General features: G+C 41.7%; 1 protein-coding gene across 1 annotated transcript in view; it reads left to right on the forward strand.

Moving 5' to 3' along the window:
- helb (helicase (DNA) B) overlaps positions 1-21,831 on the forward strand; it is a 42,709-nt gene that overhangs the window by 13,509 nt on the left and 7,369 nt on the right. Inside the window, exons 2-11 of the mRNA XM_060903282.1 lie at positions 4,079-4,432; positions 4,700-4,953; positions 7,466-8,197; positions 11,339-11,516; positions 15,585-15,726; positions 15,837-15,976; positions 16,117-16,204; positions 19,538-19,597; positions 20,835-21,009; positions 21,482-21,640. Of these exons, the coding sequence (XP_060759265.1) occupies positions 4,079-4,432; positions 4,700-4,953; positions 7,466-8,197; positions 11,339-11,516; positions 15,585-15,726; positions 15,837-15,976; positions 16,117-16,204; positions 19,538-19,597; positions 20,835-21,009; positions 21,482-21,640 (2,282 nt within the window). The remainder of the gene's footprint in view (positions 1-4,078; positions 4,433-4,699; positions 4,954-7,465; positions 8,198-11,338; positions 11,517-15,584; positions 15,727-15,836; positions 15,977-16,116; positions 16,205-19,537; positions 19,598-20,834; positions 21,010-21,481; positions 21,641-21,831) is intronic.

Consider the following 21,831-nt stretch of genomic DNA (forward strand, 5'->3'; position numbering starts at 1 on the left):
GTGAGCGGCGGCGGGCTGGTGTGGGCTTGCTTATAGCTCCCCAGCTCAGCTGCCATATGTTGGAGTTTACCCCAGTGAACGAGAGGGTCGCCTCTCTGCGCCTTCGGATTGGGGAGAGGGCTCTTGCTGTTGTTTGTGCCTACGGGCCGGATAGCAGTATAGAGTATCCGGCCTTCTTGGAGTCCCTGGGAGAGGTACTGAGAGGTGCTCAGACTGGGGACTCCATTGTTCTACTGGGGGACTTCAATGCTCATGTGGGTGACGACAGTGACACCTGGAGGGGCGTGGTTGGGAGGAATGGCCTCCCTGATCTGAACCCGAGTGGTGTTTTGTTATTGGACTTCTGTGCTAGTCACAGTTTGTCCATAACGAACACCATGTTTGAGCATAGGGGTGTCCATAAGTGCACGTGGCACCAGGACATCTTAGGTCGGAGGTTGATGATCAACTTTGTTGCCGTTTCATCTGATCTCCGGCCCTATGTCTTGGACACTCGGGTGAAGAGAGGGGCTGAGCTGTCAACTGATCACCACCTGGTGATGAGTTGGATCCGCTGGCGGAGGAGGAAGCTGGACAGACCTGGCAGGCCCAAATGTATGGTGAGAGTCTGCTGGGAACGTCTGGCCGAGCACTCTGTCGGGGAGGTCTTTAACTCCCACCTCCGGGAGAGCTTCTCCCAGCTTCCAAGGGAGGTGGGGGACATTGAGTCCGAGTGGACCATGTTCTCTACCTCCATTGTAGACACAGCTCTTCAGAGCTGTGGTCGCAAGGTCTCCGGTTCCTGTCGTGGCGGCAATCCCCGAACCCGGTGGTGGACGCTGGAAGTAAGGGATGCCGTCAAGCTGAAGGAGTCTTATCGGGCCATGTTGACCTCCGGGACTCCTGAGGCAGCTGACGGGTATCGGCAGGCCAGGCGTGCCGCAGCTCGGGCAGTTGCAGAGGCAAAAACTCGGAACTGGGAGGAGTTCAGGGAGGCCATGGAGAAGGACTATCTGTCGGCCTCAAAGAAATTCTGGCAAACCGTCCGGCGCCTCAGGAGGGGGAAGCAGTACTCTGCCAACACTATTTACAGTGTGGGTGGAGAGCTTTTGACCTCGACTGGGGACATTGTCGGGTGGTGGAAGGAATACTTTGAGGATCTCCTCAATCCCACCGTCATGTCTTCCATTGAGGAGGTGGAGGCTGATGACTCAGAGGTGGACTCGTCCATTACCCAAGCCGAAGTCACTGAGGTGGTTTGCAAGCTCCTCGGTGGCAAGGCACCGGGGGTGGATGAGATCCGCCCTGAGTATCTCAAGTCTCTGGATGTTGTAGGGCTGTCTTGGCTGACACGCCTCTGCAACATCGCATGGCGGTCGGGGACAGTGCCTCTGGAGTGGCAGACTGGGGTGGTGGTCCCTTTTTTTAAGAAAGGGGACCGGAGAGTGTGCTCCAATTATAGGGGAATCACACTTCTCAGCCTCCCAGGGAAGGTTTACTCCAGGGTGCTGGAGAGGAGAATTCGGCCAATAGTCGAACCTCGGATCCAGGAGGAACAATGCGGGTTTTCGTCCTGGTCACGGAACACTGGACCAGCTCTATACCCTTCATAGGGTGCTCGAGGGTTCATGGGAGTTTGCCCAACCAGTCCACATGTGCTTTGTGGATCTGAAGAAGGCATTCGACCATGTCCCTCGTGGTATTCTGTGGGGGGTGCTTCGGGAGTATGGGGTTTGGGGCTCTTTGCTAAGGGCTGTCCGGTCCCTGTACGAACGGAGCAGGAGTCTGGTTCGAATTGCCGGCAGTAGGTCAGACATGTTCCCGGTGCATGTTGGACTCCGGCAGGACTGCCCTTTGTCACCGGTTCTGTTCATAATTTTTATGGACAGAATTTCTAGGTGCAGCCAGGGGCCGGAAGGAATCTTGTTTGGGAACCACAGGATTTCATCTCTGCTTTTTGCGGATGATGATGTCCTGTTGGCTTCTTCAAACCAGGACCTTCAGCATGCACTGGGGTGGTTTGCAGCCGAGTGTGAAGCGGCTGGGATGAGAATCAGCACCTCTAAATCCAAGGCCATGATTCTCGACCGGAAAAGGGTGGCTTGCCCTCTCCAGGTTGGTGGAGAAGTCCTGCCTCAAGTGGAGGAGTTTAAGTATCTCGGGATCTTGTTCACGAGTGAGGGAAGGATAGAGTGTGAGGTCGACAGGCGGATCGGTGCAGCCTCCGCAGTGATGCGGTCGCTTTACCGGTCCGTTGTGGTGAAGGAGCTGAGCCTAAAAGCAAAGCTCTTGATTTACTGGTCGATCTATGTTCCGACTCTCACCTATGGTCATGAGCTTTGGGTAATGACCGAAAGAACAAGATCGCAGATACAAGCGGCCGAAATGAGTTTCCTTCGCAGGGTGGCTGGGCGCTCCCTTAGAGAGAGGGTGAGAAGCACAGTCACTCGGGAGGAGCTCGGAGTAGAGCCGCTGCTCCTCCACATCGAGAGGAATCAGCTGAGGTGGCTCGGGCATCTCTTTCGGATGCCTCCTGGACGCCTCCCTGGGGAGGTGTTCCAGACATGTCCCCCTGGGAGGAGGCCCCGGGGAAGACCCAGGACACGCTGGAGGGACTATGTCTCTCGGCTGGCCTGGGAACGCCTCGGTCTTCTTCCCGAGGAGCTGGCCGAGGTGTCTGGGGAAAGGGAAGTTTGGGCTTCCATGCTCAGACTGCTGCCGGTATATGTGACGAGCTGAGATACTAATGTTGTGGTAAAAGGGTATAGTATAAATCCTCTGTAATGCAATATGAATGTGACGCTACCTGCAAAGAATTTCACACAGTTGACAAAAGCTGAAAACCTGTCCCAAGTCTCCCTGCTCTCCCCTACTTGTATTGCACGACCACTTGACAAAACTTTTAGCAATGAAACAGAATTAAAATTACAAGTTAGATTTTGATAAGCAGGATAGGTATTACGACGCCATGCCCTCAGGAGGAATGGGACTATACACTCCTGAACTTGTGCTTTTGCACAAGAGCTAGTTTTTCACATTTCTGCAGGAGATAATGGACAGTACAAACAAACTGTATGTTTTCTTGATACTACAGCTCTTGTTTTTACATATACCTGGCTAAAGTCATAAAAATGCATATTCTCAACATATACAAAATAAATGTGTAAATATACATTTCATGGACACGGTTTCACACTACAATTTGAAACAATAAATTATGTATAGTTGGTAGAAATACATGGGTGGTGTAGTGGTTAGCGCTGTCACCTCACAGCAAGAAGGTTCGGGTTTGAGCCCCGTGGCCGGTGAGGGCCTTTCTGTGCAGAGTTTGCAAGTTCTTCCCGTGTCCGTGTGGGTTTCCTCCGGGTGCTCCGGTTTCCCCCACAGTCCAAAGACATGCAGGTTAGATTAACTGGTGACTCTAAATTGACCATAGGTGTGAATGTGAGTGTGAATGGTTGTCTGTGTCTATGTGTGAGCCCTGTGATGACCTGGCGACTTGTCCAGGGTGTACCCCGCCTTTCACCCGTAGTCAGCTGGGATAGGCTCCAGCTTGCCTGCGACCCTGTAGAACAGGATAAAGCGGCTAGAGATAATGAGATGAGATGGTAGAAATGCATGTAAAAAAATTAACATACCAAAAACAAGCTCAAGGACGAAGAGGAGTTGCATAGATACACTGTGCTCATTTATACTTGCTTGTAAAAAAAAAAAAATACACTTTTACCTACAGCTGATGCCATATGATACCATGCGTCATAAATCATCATGGTGCTAATGAACATATGGCGGTGATCTGTGCGTATTACAAATTTAATTGCAATCTGTTTTGCTTTGATTGCAAACTGTGCTCTGAGAACATCTCAAGATGAGGTACTACAAGATATTTCTACAACACAAGTAACTTGATAAAACATCTCAGACCTAAAACCTTGCAGGAAGAGTTCACTGCGAGCAGCACACAGCAACAGCCAACACTAAATTTATTTAAATGGACATTGCTACCTACTGTGTTGAGTTACTTTACTTGGATCTTTTTTGCTACGTTTCTTTCCAAATGTTCTGTCATGTTAATTCTTCTGCATTGCTTTATGTCCAGTGGATTTCATGTTTCATGGGAAGAAAGTACGCGTTAAGGGCCGATTTCCTCTCAGGAACATATGGTGGGAGATCTCCTGCAGTGCCAGGAAACAAGACCATAAACTGGTGGTCGTCGGCTACCCTTCCTACAAACTCCGGACAGACCTGAAAAATGACTGGTGCACAATCATCTCTCTCTTCCTGCATGAGTGTGATGTGGACGACTCTTTTACCACTAAATTCATGGAGTGGCTGCCAAAGGACAGATATGTGGACCTTGGAAATGTAGAGGAAGCTGTGCACAAATTTGGAGAGATAAACCAAGAGACAAGGAAAGCAGCTGATTATGTCAAGATTAAGATTTCTAAATCAGGTATTAATAGCATGTTGTTGAAATGCCTGGCTTTTTTTTTAAGCATGGTGTAATCCTTTCTCCTCTGTAATTTTGTAAAGTGTTTTTACTCTTCTTTGACGACGACAATTTGCAATGATTATAAATTGCACGCATGTAAAATTCATGATTTCAAATTTCATGGCCACCAATTTGCCAACATCTGCAAAATAACTAACTTCCTGTTATCACTTGTGTTAGAGCAGCCAAAAACAGATTTAACGATGTCATCATCTTGTCATCAAATAGATGTAGCTTTTCATATAAGAGCTGCCACCGTCTATCCTTATATCATGAAGTACCTGCCGACGTTGCTGCCGAGGCAGTTTTTAAATCTGCTCAACAAAGGGAAAGAGGAGGAGGAGGAGGAGAAGAAGAAACAGCAGTCTCAAAGTGATGATGAAAACATGGAGGCTTCTCCAGAGAAATATGATACGAGTCCCTTGTTAGACAGACTGGAGGAGCTCATCAAGACTGAAGTGTGGAAGTTTGGCTTTTGTGACGTGAGTAACACTGGATACTGGGAAAACTAAATGATGGTTTTATGGCACCACATAAAATGTAGACACTTCTTTTTGTCAGTCATGTCATACACATTTTTCATCCCCCGCTGGCAGAAAGGGGGATTATGTCATGGCGGTGTCCATCCGTCCGTCCCAGGAAGGGTACTCACCTTCTGAAATCAACTCCTCTCACAATTTTTGGAGGAATTTCACGAAACTTGACAAGATTATTTAATGCATGTTGGTAATATGCATATTGCAATTTTGTTCAATTCAGTCGCATTTTACCAGAATCATGGCCGAGTTGCCAGTGGGGGATATTGTGCTCTCAGAGCACTCTTGTTTATTATTGTTACACGTCAAAAAATTTCAACCTAGGTGATTTTTTTTTTTTTTTTTTTTTTTTTTTGACCTGGGTTAAAAGTTTTAACCTCGATCATAATTTCCAACCTCGGTAAAATTTTGGATTATCTAAGATTCTTAAAGGAGAACTGAAGTCATGTTTAAACTTGCTTTATTTCTTAATTAACATGTTATTCAATTACGTTTTCAGTTTTAGTAACCTTATATCGTGACTCGTATTGGCAACTAATTGCAATGAAATATTATACTTATCGGCCTATTCAGTTTTTAGCCATGTTGAGTTTAGTTCGTTTGGTCCACGGCAGGCGTCGCTTATCTGCGCGATCTTCACGAGACTTCGAAGCACAAAGTGTCAGCCAGGTGTCAGTGCTGCCATTTTGAAAACTGTTTTCTAAATGAAGTATTGCACAAAAACGAGTTTAAATGACGATTACTGCCTACTTTTTTCAAACTTTCCTGATTGCTATCAAAATAAACAAAACTTCCGGTTTGATTACGTCAGCATTCAAAGTAAGGCGCGTGCATCTTTTGACAACGTTGGCAGATGTCGGTCACTTGGAATTTCCGCTGGACGTTTTACTTCCGTCCTACAATGTCTCGCACAGGTCTCAACGAATCTCGTTTACGGCCATCGCTTTGATATATGGACTGATATATTACAGAGCATATTTCAAACACTCAACTTACTATAGCAGTGACACAATAGCGATCAAAAATAAATGCATTCCTATATTTAATAAAATGAGAAATAGAATTTTGATAATAAAAAATTTGCCTTCAGTTCTCCTTTAAAAGGGATTTTCCATCACTGCTTTTGTCTTTCTTCCATCCACTTCCTCTTTGTCTACATCTACCTAGTATTTCCTCTCGTCTGTCTGTCTACCTATTCCTATCTACCTAATTATTAATTTTTAAAATATATTTTTTCATACATAACCAGGATTCAAACTCAGAACCTTCTGATTCTTAATCCAGCACCTTAACCACTAGACCAGCAACAATTGTGATGGAAGGAGTGATATATTTTGAATGTATTAATGAGTCCAGTCTTATTACATCATCAAGTAGTTTAAAATACAAAGTCTTCCCAAATCCTAAATCTAACCCTCGATATATTAAGTCTCCCTAATACAAGTAGCAAATTATGAACTGGGTTAAACATTCTAACCTAGGTTGAAAAGTTCCACCTGTCCTACAATTCTGACCTGTAACATTATTCTTCTGGAAGATTTTTAGGGCCATCTAAATGAAGCCTCATATGAAACCATAAGCCCTAATTACACTGTAAAACACAGCACTGATTGTTGATCCTGGTATGAAATGTTTTCCTTGTTTTCTTCCTTTGTTTAAAAATGCCATTAGACTCCCATGCGGTGCAACAGTGTTGAAAATTGTCTATGCTCGCTAGGGGCAATCTCAGAAAATAAAGTACATTATTGTACCTTTAGGGGGACAGTGGTTTGTCCCTGAGGCAGTACGCGCTAAAGTACTTATTTGTACCATTTATATACTGCTTGGGAACATATATGTACCTTTTTGACCCTAAAATGGTACACGTAGTTACCCTGAAGTCCAATAATGAGCCCTAGGGGGGACATTAGTGTAGATTGTACCTTGGGGGACAGAAATGGACCCCTACCGTACCCCTGTTTTTGACAGGGGTGGCATTACTCTCTCCCCTGTCAATCAGAGTGACGCTAACCAGTCAACTATGCAGAATAGGGCACTTAATGCTTTTCTCTGAGTGTGTTCTGCTGCAGTTTGAAAAGAAGCAGTGACTGGCTTCATGTGTCTCAGGGAAAGCACATGCTAGCCCTCATCCTTCCTGGGTAGTAGCTGTTGTGTGAAAGGGGAGCACTAGCTAGCAGGAATTGGAAAATATTTAATTGTGAGGGGAAAAAAATGTAATAATAAAAGCTGCTATCTAAAAACAACGTAGTAAGTAAACGCACAAAAAATGAACAGAAATGTTCGCTATAACAAGTCGTTTCTTCTTCCCTTTTCCATAAAATTGCAGACACACTTTGTGTAAAATTTAATAAATTGATTCGACTTCAATTTAGAATCCGAGAATGCTAGTTTATGATGATCTGAGTAAATAATACTGTATCTGAAACGTGTGATTATTATTTTTTTAATTCGTCAACAGATCATGAATAAAGAGTTACAGTTAGTCAGATGTGAGACTAAACTGAATGACTTTCAGTCCTGTGAGTTATTCAACAAAATGACTCATGAGCAGCAAAATGCCCTGAAGATGTACAATGAACTTAAAGCATACTGCTGGCGGTTTGGCCACACCTACATTGACCGGAAGGTTCTGGAGATGAAGATGAAGAAGGTGCATAAGGTGATTCAGGAAGAAAGCACTTGGGAAGCCTTGGCCTTCCTCCGCAAGCATGAAGTGCTGAATGGAGAAAAGGAGAAGATTGCCCTGAGGAACTTCTATGAGTATGAGAAGGAAATTGCTGAATGTCTCTGCCAGCTAATGGAGGGGGAACCCTGGGAAATTGATCTGGATGTCAGGAAGGTTCTCCAATCAGATATGCAGTCAGATGGGCCCATGCATGAAGAATCTAAGGCCACCTCTATGAAGTTAGACCCTGAGCAGGTGCGAGCAGCAGAGATGATGTGTGCCAATGCTGTGACTGTGATCAGTGGAAAGGGGGGCTGTGGTAAGACCACCGTGGTCAGTAGGATCTTTAAAGCTGCCATGGAGCAACAGAAGAAGAATGGAGAGAATTATGACAGCACCTCAGAGGAGGGTGAGCAGAAAGAGAATGACGACAAGCCAGTGGAGATTCTTCTTACTGCTCCCACAGGTAGAGCTGCCTCACTACTGACCCAGAAAACCTGCTTCACAGCTTATACCATACATCAGGTTTGTGGTCTTCGTTTTTCTCACTGAATGTCTGAGCTGCCTCAGGTCCTCCTCCTAATGCAACGACAAACAGTTTTGACTTTAATTTTTTTCCCCCATATTTTAGTCTTGTTGAATACTAATTAAATATACCATGTACTGCGAGGCTCTGGTTGAAATTATGGATTCTCTGAAGTGACTGGCCTAGTTCTATCAAAGTCCCTCTCATGCCAGAATCTGGTCTTCCCAGGCAGTCTCCTGTCCCAGTACTAACCAGCTCTTTGAGGCGTATGGGTGTGGCACCGATCTCCGTTTCGATAGCCCTCGGCCTCTCGCCTATACAGCCGGGGGCCGGTCCTCTGGTAACTGCAAGAGTTTGACTCCCCACTCGCACCTGTACTGCAGCCTGCCTTGCCAGACGGTAGTAGGTACCATTTTTATGATGGTCTTTTGGTATGACCCGCCCGCGAGTAGAACTCGCAATCTCCCGGTCAAGAGGTGGACACGCTAACCACTAGGCCAACTCATGGTAGCGTAATACTATAGTAAATGCAAAATAATACTATGCCAGTCACCTCAGAGAATCCATAATTCACGGTGCCTCTCAGTGCATGGTATATTTGATTTGATTTATATCCCTCATCAAAAAATTCCAGACTAAAAGTGTTAAGATTGAATCTCGACATAAACTCACTGGAGGCAGCCATGTTTGTTGTTTACATCGGAGCGACCTTCAACCTGTGCATGTGCAATGGACCATGCTATCACCTGCCTCGTGAGGCATGATCATGATGTTCAGATCTACACACACAGAAATGCTCATGGAGCCATAGCTGTGACTCGAGTCAGCTGTATAGCTTGAAATTGTGACGCCAGTTCATGGTATATCCAGGATATATCATGACTGACTCGCACCTTATCCTTTTTTTTTTTGACATCATGAGATACATTGCTTAATCAATGGTGGAACTATTTTATGTCACATGACCATCCATGGCCAATCCCTGCACGGGAATTTTTTGATGAGGGATGTAATTTCAACTTTGCACAACTACATGTAAATTTGAGTCCTGAAACTAGCTTTTATAATACTTTGTGTGCTTGTTTTGTTTGAGATATTATAAATGGGGCGATAGTAGCAGTCAAAAGTTTGGACACACCTTCTAATTAAATAGTTTTTCTTTATTGTTATTAATTAAGACACTTCATGTCTTAAAGTAATGATGGATGTCGTTTCTCTTTACTTAGTTGAGCGGTTCTTGACAATATGGATTACTACAGTTGTGGAATAGGGCTATTTACTGTATTTTTATTATTTACTGTTTACAGTTTGATGATTTCAAACTCATTAAGAAGGTAAGAAATTGCACTAATTAACTTTTGATGAGGCAGAGTTGTTAATTGAAAAGCATTCCAGGTGACTACCTCATGAAGCTGGTTAAGATAATGACAGTAGTGTGCAAAGCGTCAAGGTAAACGCTGGATACTTTAAAGAATCTAAAATACGAAACGGATTTTAGCACTTTTTTTGTTTACCACATAATTCCATGTATGTTCCAGATGTTATTTCATAGTTTTGATATCTTCAATGTTCTTTTACAATGTAGTAAATAGTTGAAATGCAGCAAAACCTATAAATGAGAAGGTGCGTCCAAACTTTTGACTGGTACTGTACATTTCAGCAAACTTTTAAATCACAGAGCATTAAAACCCATTGAACTCAAAACCAAAGCAAAAAAAGCTAAGCAAATAATTATTTTCTGTTGATGATTTTTACTGTGCAAACATAGTTTGTCAATTTGATTTAAAAAAACAAAAAACATTTTACATGTTCAATTAGTTTTTCGCATCATTCTGTCATTGACTTACACACTAGATAGACTACACGCAGTGGGTTCCTAAAGTATTCAGACCCTGTCAGTGCTTGCATTTTATTGTGTTAAAGATTTACTATAATGCCAAAATCCATTGAATCCATTTTATGCACAACAATCCATAATTAAAAAGTTAAACAATCTTTTTAAGAAATTGTTGCAAATTTTATTTTAAAAAATGGAATCTCTCATTTAGATACATATCCAGACCCTTGGCTAAGGCGCTCCAAATTGAGCCCAGTTGCATCTTGTTTGCTTTTATTATCGTGCTGTCTCTAGAACTTCAGTGCAAATTTAATTGATTGGACATGATTTAGAAAGTCACACAGCTGTAATTATAAGGTCCTATAATTCATAGTGCACGTCAGACCAAGAATCAATCCATGAGGTCCAAGGAATTCTCCATAGACCTCTGCAATTAAGTTGTATTGAGACATAGAGTAAAAGTATAAAACCATTGCTAAAGCTTTGAAGGTTCTCAGGAGCACAGTAGGCTCCATCATTGTGAAATGGAAGAAGTTTAAAACCACAGGCCTGGCCAAACCCACTCAAAGGGATGACTAAGAACCTAATGGTCAGAAGTCATATGTAGAGATGGATGAAACTGCCGGAAAGAAAACCATCACAGAAATACTCCATCACATGGGTTGAGTGGCTAGATGGAAGCCACTCCTAAGTAAGAGGCATATGGCAGGCACTTAAAGGACTCTGAGAGCATAAAGAAAAAGATTCTCTGGTCTGCTGAGACAAAAACGTAACTCTTTGGGCTGAACTCCAAAGCAAAACCAGGTACTGCTCATCAGCTGGTAATGGCTGGCGCTGGAATGGCTTTGGGACAAGTCTCTCTGAAAGTCCTTGAGTAGCCTAGCCAAAGTCCAGACTTGAAGCCCTTAAAATATCTGTGGAGGGATCTGAAGATGGCAGTCCAGTCACTCTTCATCCAATCTGATCATGTTTGAGAGGATCTTCCAGGAAGTAGGGGAGAAATTGCCAAAATCTTGGTGTGCATAGCTTGTAGAAACTTGCCCAAGAAGACCTGAACCTGTCATTTTTGTCAAATGTGTTTTTACTAAGTACCGAATAAAGGGTCTGAATAGTTATGGAAATTAAACATTTAAGTTCTTCATGTTTAATGATTTTGCAACAATTTCTGAAAACTTTTCATTATAATTTACTGTGTGTAGATTAGTGGTGGTGGTGGTAATAATAATAATAATAATAATAGCCCACTGTATATAAAATTATAATAACGCAAATTTGACTGTACTTCTCTCTGCACTGGTTTCAGGTCCTGTGGAGTTACAGGCTTAGAAAAAAAAGCCAAAGTGGGAAACAATTTCAATGGAAGTTTGCCAAAGTCCGAGTGCTGGTGGTGGATGAGGGCAGTCTTGTGTGTGTGCAGCTCCTTTCCTCCATCCTGTCACTGCTCACCAAACATGCACAACTACAAAAGTTCATAATTCTGGGTGCGATCGAAGTAACTGTATCTGAGATACAATATTTGAATAATATTGGCTGGCATTGAGTGGTATATCAAATATATTCCTTTCAGCATGATATTGAACGAGTTGAAGACAAGTAGTTGAATGGAATATATAATGACAGACCATGAAAAAAGCCAGCCAATGTTTTTTTTTATTATTATTATTATTATTATTATTATACCTACACATTCGATGGAACAATTATAGATTTTACAAAAAGTTAAGAACGGGGGTGTTACCAGAAATGCTTCTGTGCATGCGCAGCAGAAAACTTTCTTGTTGAATATTCGCATCAGCTCCAACGTGTGACATGTCTTGATAACCATGCAATATCGTAAACCATATTCAACACTCTCCATTGGGTAGAGTGACGTGATACACGTAGGATAAGCGATATGCTAACAATTTTGCATGCTATCAAACCAAATGAATGAAACCCACTTAGATTGGAATAGAACATGTTTTTATTCCATCGAAAAAGTCTCCAGTATGTATAATAATGTACAATCTTGAATAACTTCCTTACAGAGGTACAGCCCCGATTCCAAAAAAGTTGGGACAAAGTACAAATCGTGAATAAAAACGGAATGCAATGATGTGGAAGTTTCAAAATTCCATATTTTATTCAGAATAGAACATAGATGACATATCAAATGTTTAAACTGAGAAAATGTATCATTTAAAGAGAAAAATTAGGTGATTTTAAATTTCATGACAACTCGTCTCAAAAAAGTTGGGACAAGGCCATGTTTACCACTGTGAGACATCCCCTTTTCTCTTTACAACAGTCTGTAAATGTGTGGGGACTGAGGAGACAAGTTGCTCAAGTTTAGGGATAGGAATGTTAACGCTTACTTGTCTAATGTAGGATTCTAGTTGCTCAACTGTCTTAGGTCTTTTTTTTTGTCGTATCTTCCATTTTATGATGTGCCAAATGTTTTCTATGGGTGAAAGATCTGGACTGCAGGCTGGCCAGTTCAGTACCCGGACCCTTCTTCTATGCAGCCATGATGCTGTAATTGATGCAGTATGTGGTTTGGCATTGTCATGTTGGAAAATGCAAGGTCTTCCCTGAAAGAGACGTCGTCTGGATGGGAGCATATGTTGCTCTAGAACCTGGATATACCTTTCAACATTGGTGGTGTCTTTCCAGATGTGTAAGCTGCCCATGCCACACGCACTAATGCAACCCCATACCATCAGAGATGCAGGCTTCTTGAACTGAGTGCTGATAACAACTTGGGTTGTCCTTCTCCTCTTTAGTCCGAATGACACGGCGTCCCTGATTTCCATAAAGAACTTCAAATTTTGATTCGTCTGACCACAGAACAGTTTTCCACTTTGCCACAGTCCATTTTAAATGAGCCTTGGCCCAGAGAAGACGTCTGCGCTTCTGGATCATGTTTAGATACGGCTTCTTCTTTGAACTATAGAATTTTAGCTGGCAACAGCGGATGGCACGGTGAATTGTGTTCACAGATAATGTTCTCTGGAAATATTCCTGAGCCCATTTTGTGATTTCCAATACAGAAGCATGCCTGTATGTGATGCAGTGCCGTCTAAGGGCCTGAAGATCACGGGCACCCAGTATGGTTTTCCGGCCTTGACCCTTGCGCACAGAGATTCTTCCAGATTCTCTGAATCTTTTGATGATGATATGCACTGTAGATGATATGTTCAAACTCTTTGCAATTTTACACTGTCGAACTCCTTTCTGATATTGCTCCACTATTTGTCGGTGCAGAATTAGGGGGATTGGTGATCCTCTTCCCATCTTTACTTCTGAGAGCCGCTGCCACTCCAAGATGCTCTTTTTATACCCAGTCATGTTAATGACCTATTGCCAATTGACCTAATGAGTTGCAATTTGGTCCTCCAGCTGTTCCTTTTTTGTACCTTTAACTTTTCCAGTCTCTTATTGCCCCTGTCCCAACTTTTTTGAGATGTGTCGCTGTCATGAAATTTCAAATGAGCCAATATTTGGCATGAAATTTCAAAATGTCTCACTTTCGACATTTGATATGTTGTCTATGTTCTATTGTGAATACAATATCAGTTTTTGAGATTTGTAAATTATTGCATTCTGTTTTTATTTACAATTTGTACTTTGTCCCAACTTTTTTGGAATCGGGGTTGTATGTTTTGATAGCAAAATTGTTCCTTTTGCTTTTGTGGTTTAAGGTGAGTGTAATGATTTGGAAGAATAACAAAAGCATGTGTCAGCATAACATTTTTGAAAGTGTACGTCATCAATATGGGGTCAACTGTACAAAGTAATGGCGAGTGTGGAGGAGAAGTGAAGAAGAAGAAGATGGTGCAAACAGGTTGGAATGGATGGAGGAGGATGTCAGGAGTGATTTGTGACAGAAGGTTGCCAGCAAGAGTGAAAGGGAAAGTGTACAAGACGGTAGTAAGAGCAGCGATGTTGTCTGGTTTGGAGACAGTGGGACTGACAAAAAGACAGGAGGCTGAACTGGAGGTAGCAGAGTTGAAAATGCTGAGATTCTCATTGGGAGTGACAAAGTTGGACAGGATTGGAAACAAGTATTGCTGGGTTTCACATGACCTCACACCCGCCTCATTAGTTATTCAAAACTTTAGCTGGTGGTCTACCAAAGCTCAGTTGACAAAGCATTTGTATGAAGGTGTATTGCTCACATGAAAGATGCCTTACGCTTGCGTTGTTTTAGGTTGTTCGAATCGATCAAACCGTGAAACTGATAAGTTTCTTCAGGGTTCCGTGTGAACTAATAAAAAAGGGTGAACGAACACAGGATTTCACAAAAAGACATTGAGAAAGGTGGCTTTTGAACCTCTCACTGAAATCGAAGGGAGTCGAGTCGAAGCATGCTCGAGTTTGCAGTGATCACTTGGTGAAAAGTTTGTATCTCCCTTTCAGCTATGGCCTTAGTGTTTTCCAAGTACTTTTCTTGCTCTGTGTTTTATTTTACAGTACTTTTCTTTTTAGTCACAAAGCCCTAAAGTCCCCAGCTGTTTCTTTGTTTACTCCTCACAAATCCATATGCATGAAGCTCGCAACAAAATTCTTCCCCAGCCATACAGTTACAATGCGCCGTGATCACTTCTCCGTCTTGTTTAACTAAGATCCAGGTCTTTAAAGGAAAGGAGTTTCTGATGAACTTTGTGAATGATTTACCTGAGAGATAAGAGCCAACACGAGTGAGAATCAAGCAAACTGTTGTTTGTTTACACTTCAACTTGCAGCACTTCATTGTAAAGACACGAACGAAAAGCTTAAAAAAAACATGCTTACACGGGGGGAAAAACAATCCAGGATTCATTCGGCAGCAACTTGATAGCGAGATCCTTTACCCAGCCACATACAAAAAAGTTGTAAGCCTCCATACTCTTCCACACTTTCATCTGTTTTGCGGTGTAGAAGGACGTCTGCAACACCACATAGTTCGAAATGTTGGGGAACTCGACTGAAGGGTAGTTTTCCGGATCGTATGACAAATCCTTCTTTCCCAGACTGTAGGGGTCGATTCCATTGCACATAGCAATCTTCTGAATATATCTACAGTGAGCAGTGGCTTCTAGATTACGAGCGTACTCCTAAGTTATCATTAGTTGTTTGCACTACAGCAGCCGTTTAGACCACCAGCTATTTCACTTCTGGTAAAACCGCTAAGAAAATCACGTGACTGAAACCCAGCAATATCAGAGGGACAGCATGTGTAGGATGGCTTGGACACGTATAGACGAGAGCTCCAGGGTAGATTGGGAAAAGAATGCTGGAGATGGAGTTGCCAGGTAGAAGGAAAAGAGGAAGAGCAAAGATGAGATTTATGGATGTGGTGAAGGAGGGCATGAGGACAGTTGGTGTGACAGAAGAAGATACAAAGGACAGGAGGAGATGGAGGGACATTATCTGCTGTGGCAACCCCTAACGGGAACAGCTGAAAAAAGAAGACGACGACGTCATCAACCTATAAAGGAAGCAGAAATAGGTCCTTATTAATCTTGTCACTGTATTGTAATTCATCATATGTGGGTTGTGTTTTGTTTTTTTTTTTTTTTTTTGTAAAGGAGACATAAAGCAGCTGCCCAGCATTGCACCAGGAAATGTCCTCAACGACCTCTTTACCAGTCTAAAGAAGGTGAACTGGGCCATTGAAATGCTCACCAACCACCGTGCTGAATCGGAGCTCATTGTCAAAAATGCTGGATTGTAAGCTGTTTTGTATTATCTAATATTTAATAATAATTTTCATTTTCTTTTAGTTTATCCAATGTAATCTTTATTCGATCATTTAAAATTCTGGTCTTTTGCTGTCTTAGAATAGCAGACATGGGTGTTAGTAAAAAGTTTCACCAACTAAACTATGATGCCACTGTGGAACTGGGTAAAACATTCACACTGCCATCGCCTGAAATGAGCTTCATTGAGATCCGTCTTCCAGAAAATGAGAAGGATGATGGTATGGACAGTAAAATGAACTTTCAAAGCTTGTTATAATTATCTATAGCTTATGTTCTATTTTAGCATTAATATAGATGGACAATAGAAGATCAAATATTTTGAAAATTGTGTGCTTTTTTTTTTTTTTTTAATTCTCAGATTTTCAGAACTCTATAAAGCGTTTGCTGGCAGGCCCAGTGCCAGGGCTTAAGGATGATGCATCTTCACAATTTATTGCCTTCAAGAGGTAAAAATGTATTACAGAAATTTGATGAAGCCCAGTATAACCAAAAGAAATGCTTTAAGATTACCATTAGGTTTATTACAGGCTTGTAGTACTCGAGTCTGACTTGTGTCCTAATTTTAAGGACTTGTGACTTGACTTGGACTTGAGCACTGATGACTCAGACTTGGACTCGGGCTCATGTATTAACTGCATTCGGACTCGTAAATTGGAGATGAGGACTCTGATTTTTTTTTTCTTAATTTTTTTGTAACATGCCGTAATAATTTGGCATAAGATATTTATATCTATAAGAATTTTTGTACTAATTTCATGCAAGAATGTCACACCGGCGCTCCTTGGCGTTGTAGGTGTATTATGTTTGTGTATGTAGATTGGTGTTAAGTGATCAATCTTTAATAATTAAATTGAATCAATCCAATTGAATCATTTGAATTGAATCAGTCTCATTGAATCAGTCTCATTGAATCAGTCTCATTGAATCAGTCTCATTGAATCAGTCTCATTGAATCAGTCTCATTGAATCATTTAAAGTGAATCAGTCTCATTGAATCATTTAAAGTGAATCAGTCTCATTGAATCATTTAAAGTGAATCAGTCTCATTGAATCATTTAAAGTGAATCATACCATCACCTGATATATTCAGAATTATTATGGTCACTTACCAAGCTGCAGCTAATAGTATTCATATACACCTTAGAGTTCTTTGAGATATGGGCGACTTCCAGAAATATCGGAACAGCAGACAAACTCACACAGTTTCAATGATAATGGAATTTATTATAACAAAGAAAAAAATTGAATAGCAGCAGATGAAATCTTCTGTAAACAGTGTGTGTGTAGACAAATGGTTAGCTTTGTAGGCTAATTAGACAAAGGAAGGCTAGCTAGCATGTGTTTGTGTATGTAAGCAAATGATTAGCTTTGTGTGCTAACTAGACAAAGGAAGGCTAGCTAGCATGTGTTTGTGTATGTAAGCAAATGATTAGCTTTGTGTGCTAACTAGACAAAGGAAGGCTAGCTAACATGTGCTTTTGAGGCCTAGTGGTCATGTGGTTGTGTGTAAGGCCTAGTGGATGTGTAATAACAAAAATTAAATGTTAACAATTAAAATGCATACAAATGGTCATCCGTGATATATATGTAGATTTGAATGTGGGCACGGGAGAGTGCGCTATAAAGGTTGAATTGAATCAGGACTTAGAATATTATCTAAAGTTGAGACAAAAGACCTCGTGATAAAGAACAAAGGGGGGGGGGGTTACCACGTGTCTCCTTACAGAACAAAGAGAGTTAGCTCTGGTTTGCTAGCTAAAGCATGTGTGAGGCCTAGTATGTGTGACCACGTGTTGAAGCCTGGTCCCTGGAGACAAAAGGCTTCCCTAGACAGCTAACCCACTAGCTTTATAGTATTATTAAATTCACTGAAATCTTAATGAGGTCAAAATATGGGTAAATAATGAAGTTAAAATGTTAGGAAGAAAGAGAGCATGCAACCTATCTATTAAACAATTGAAATCAACAATAGAACAAATGATAGAAAAACCAAAATCAGTGTGCACACTTAAACAATCCCTGAGTGTAAATTCACACTAAGTAAATAAACTAATTCCTAAGACTAGTCTTCTTGCCCAATGCCAGTCTTACTTCAAAGTCTCGCCTTTTTGTAGAAAGCAGAGAATCCTGGAGAGGGCAAGTTCACAGGAGCTTGGAAAAACTTCTGTGGGAAACAGAGGATTCTTGAAGAGACTTCGTGGCTCATGGGAAGGAAAACTCTGATCAAACAACGTGCACTAGTTTAGAAGGGTCCAGCCGCTCCCTAAACAAATTAAACTGCCTTTTTGCAGTTTCGTACGTATTCATAAGGAATAACTGAAAAATCGATTATAACTCGCTTGAGTTAAAGATCACGTATTTCCGGAGTCTACCGTGATCAAGGGTAAACAAAAAAAGAAAACGCGCTGAAGCGTAGATCTTGCAAGAAAGAAGTCGTGGTTTCGGATGGTCCGATAGCGAGTGCCTCCTTTTAGGTCTGTTCCGTGTGGTTTCAGACGCCAAAGAGAAAGATATGGCTGACTTCCAGGTCCCTTTATGGAATCATGGGGGATGTGATGGAAGTGATCCCGCCCAGGCGTGACGTAGGTCAACGCGGAAGTTGGCTGGGAGTTGTAGTTCTTAGACAGTAGGTGGCAAACTGTACCTACAGCGTGTGCATCAGATAGGCTCTCGGGCATGCTCCGGACAGTGCGCATGCCAAGCAGGCTCTCGCGCATGCACCATAAACGACTTGCACCTGCACAGGATTAAGGCACAATCAGCGCGCCTATATAAAAACTGTGAAAACACACTTACTTTGCGAAGTATTGAGTTGCATTGCTGACACATTGCTGAGCCTTATTTCCTTGTTTGAGTTCCTGTTTCTCATCTTTGATTCTGCTGAGTCTACAATAGCCTGTTTGTGCCTCACTCCACCTGTTTCACTGTTTCTGGATTGTTTACCTGTCTTCACTGGTATTAATAAACGCGCCTTCTGCACTTAAATCTGTCTCCCAACCATCTCTGACGTACTCCCTGATAAAGAGAATGCACATTCATCTTTTCATACATCATGTTCAGGAACAAACTACTGTTAATGGGGCTAAAACAGCCACCATCAAATGGTGCAGTTGGAGTCTTGTTCTCGGACTCAACTTGGATCAATAGTGGGCTCGACTCGGACTCAAGTAGAATTTTTTTTTTTTTTTTAATGACTTGGACTTGACTCGAACTTGAACACTGGGGACTCGAGGTTTAGTGACTTGACTACAGCACTGGTTTATTGTGTGTGTGTTGGGGGATTGGGGGTGGGATCGGGTGATCTGATTGTTGTATTTGTGTCTAAATATATAGTAACTGATTTTTCAATTCAGTTTATTTGAATGTTATGTTTAACAATAGTGCTAATTTTACAGGCAGATATTACAGTGTTTATTGCAAGTTTTTTTTTGAGCACTGCTCCGTATGCTGTGTTTGAGGTGAAGTTGCAATTTGTAATTCCTCGCCTACAACCAGTAAAAGCTACTGAAAACTCAACCGTCAACTTGGGGGCGTAGTCTTTTCAACTACCAGTTCCTTCCCTGTTTACGAAGTGACATCAAATCAATATGGCTGTGCACAATGAACAGTTTAAAGTCCCCCTTCTCCACTTCTAAATTATTTAATAGCAGTATTGGCTTTAGAGCAGTTAATATACAGACACATTACTTGGTTAAATCCACTTAAAAGGCACCATGAATGTTGCATGAGTCCAGATGTTCCTGTGACCGATCTGTTCTCACACATGTTCTTATTAACAGGAGCGAATGTGATCTGATTAATGAGCTTTGCTGCAAGCATTACTCCAACCACAACACCAAGTAAGTCAATATAATTTGTCACTGTTGACAAGTATTTAAATAATATTGGCTGGCGTTGAGTTGTCTATCAGATTATATTCCATTCAACTAGCATGATATTGAACAAGTCGAAGACAAGTAGCTGAATGGAATATATCTGATATACCATGAAAAAAAGCCATTATTATTATAATAGGGCGGCATGGTGGTGTAGTGGTTAGCACGGTCGCCTCACAGCAAGAAGGTCTGGGTTCGAGCCCCGTGGCCGGCAAGGGCCTTTCTGTGCGGAGTTTGCATGTTCTCCCCATGTCTGCGTGGGTTTCCTCCGGGTGCTCCGGTTTCCCCCACAGTCCAAAGACATGCAGGTTAGGTTAACTGGTGACTCTAAATTGACCGTAGGTGTGAGTGTGAATGGTTGTCTGTGTCTGTGTGTCAGCCCTGTGATGACCTGGCGACTTGTCCAGGGTGTACCCCGCCTTTCACCCGTAGTCAGGTGGGATAGGCTCCAGCTTGCCTGCGACCCTGTAGAACAGGATAAAGCGGCTAGAGATAATGAGATGAGAAGATTATTATAATACACACACATTCCTTTCAGGTGTTCAACACGTCTTTCAAAATTCTCTCAAAATCTTCCGTATTTAAACGAAACAAACCTGGTGGCCATGTTTGCTTACAAATTGTCACAGTTGTTCGCTAGCATGTATATTTTTATGTCTCCGATGTGTCTCTTTTCCAGTTTTTCGATGTCCATTGGTATGTTTTTCTCTTGTAAATATTTGCGAAGAATATCTAATGCACTTTTGGTCGCCTTTCGGGTGTTCAGTGCGTCTTTCTTTTTCCCGGGGAACAAAGAAATGTTTCTGCGCATGCACAGCAAAAAACTTTCATTGGATATTCGCATCAGCTCCGACATATGACGTCATGTTGTCTCGACATCTATGCAACATCGTAAACCATATTCAACGCTCTTTCTCCATTGGGTAGTGATGTAATATGTGTAGGATAAGCGATATGATAATATTGCATGCTATCAGACCAAATGAATGAAACCCACTTAGAAAGGAATAGAACACGTTTTTATTCCACTGAAAAAGTGTCCTGTATGTATAATAATGTTCCATATTGTTGTTATTAATGTATTGCATTTTGACTGTAACAGGATTAACTACATTGTTGCACACTGGCATGTTTCATAATTTTACAGTCAGACCCAAACACGTTTTCTATTGTTTTACTCCTAATTTTTTTCACTCTTCAGGACTTATAAGAACAAAATGGACTTTCAGATTGGCGATAAAGTATGTTGTACAAGGAATGGCTATGTGACCGACAAAGACAAAGAAGATGAACCCAAAGACAAGGTGGATGATATGGATGGAACCAAAAGTAAAAAAGAACGATTGTGCAATGGGGAGATTTTCTTTATTACACAGGTATTACGGGGAAAAAAAATCCATTGCAAGATCATTTTATGCAACAAATAATTTTAATGTTATCTTTTAATAGAAAGACGTACACAGCTAAATGTGTCGCGTTATGGGATTTTTGTACCAAATGCTCTGTTTACAGAATGCATAGAAACGGCAGTGAAAAGCACCGTAAAAGTGGTAAATATATCCCTTAGGGGTGCTATTGAGGTGATTATTTGTTGATAGTTACTAGATCAGCCAGCGAAAACGGTGCAAAATATCGCACACTTTTTTCAACGCTGTTTCTACGTGTTCTGTAAACCTGTAGAATATCTGGTACAAAAATCCCATGGCGCGACACGCATGATTTATTTTATTTAAATTAATCCCCCTGTTTCAGTACATTTGTTTTAGTCTAGAAGTTGTGTAAGGTTCTTGGTCATTTTTGGAGATTGCTAATTGGGCTAGGAATTGTGTATGTGACTTCTAATTACAGGATGTGACTTTTGAGGAAGACGGTGCACGGAAACGCAGTAAACGGAGGTACGTGACTCTAGATAACAAGCAGGGCAAACAGCTGACTGTTGAATACAGGGAGCTAATGAAAGAGTGTAAACTGCGGCATGCCTGGGCTCGAACCATTCACACTTTTCAGGTACACATCACTTACATACACTATTAACATTAATTGTGCCTCCTCCGTGCTTTTCTGACTTCCCTTTATTTTTACACTTTATTTCTTCTTAATGAGCTACAGTCAGGCTTTACATTTGTCACTATTGCTCTAAATGCTAACGAATTACTAATCAATAAAGAACTAAAGAATTGCTTTCATTATTCATATAC

The sequence above is a fragment of the Neoarius graeffei genome, chromosome 21, assembly GCF_027579695.1.
Source record: "Neoarius graeffei isolate fNeoGra1 chromosome 21, fNeoGra1.pri, whole genome shotgun sequence".
Lineage (NCBI taxonomy): Eukaryota > Metazoa > Chordata > Actinopteri > Siluriformes > Ariidae > Neoarius > Neoarius graeffei.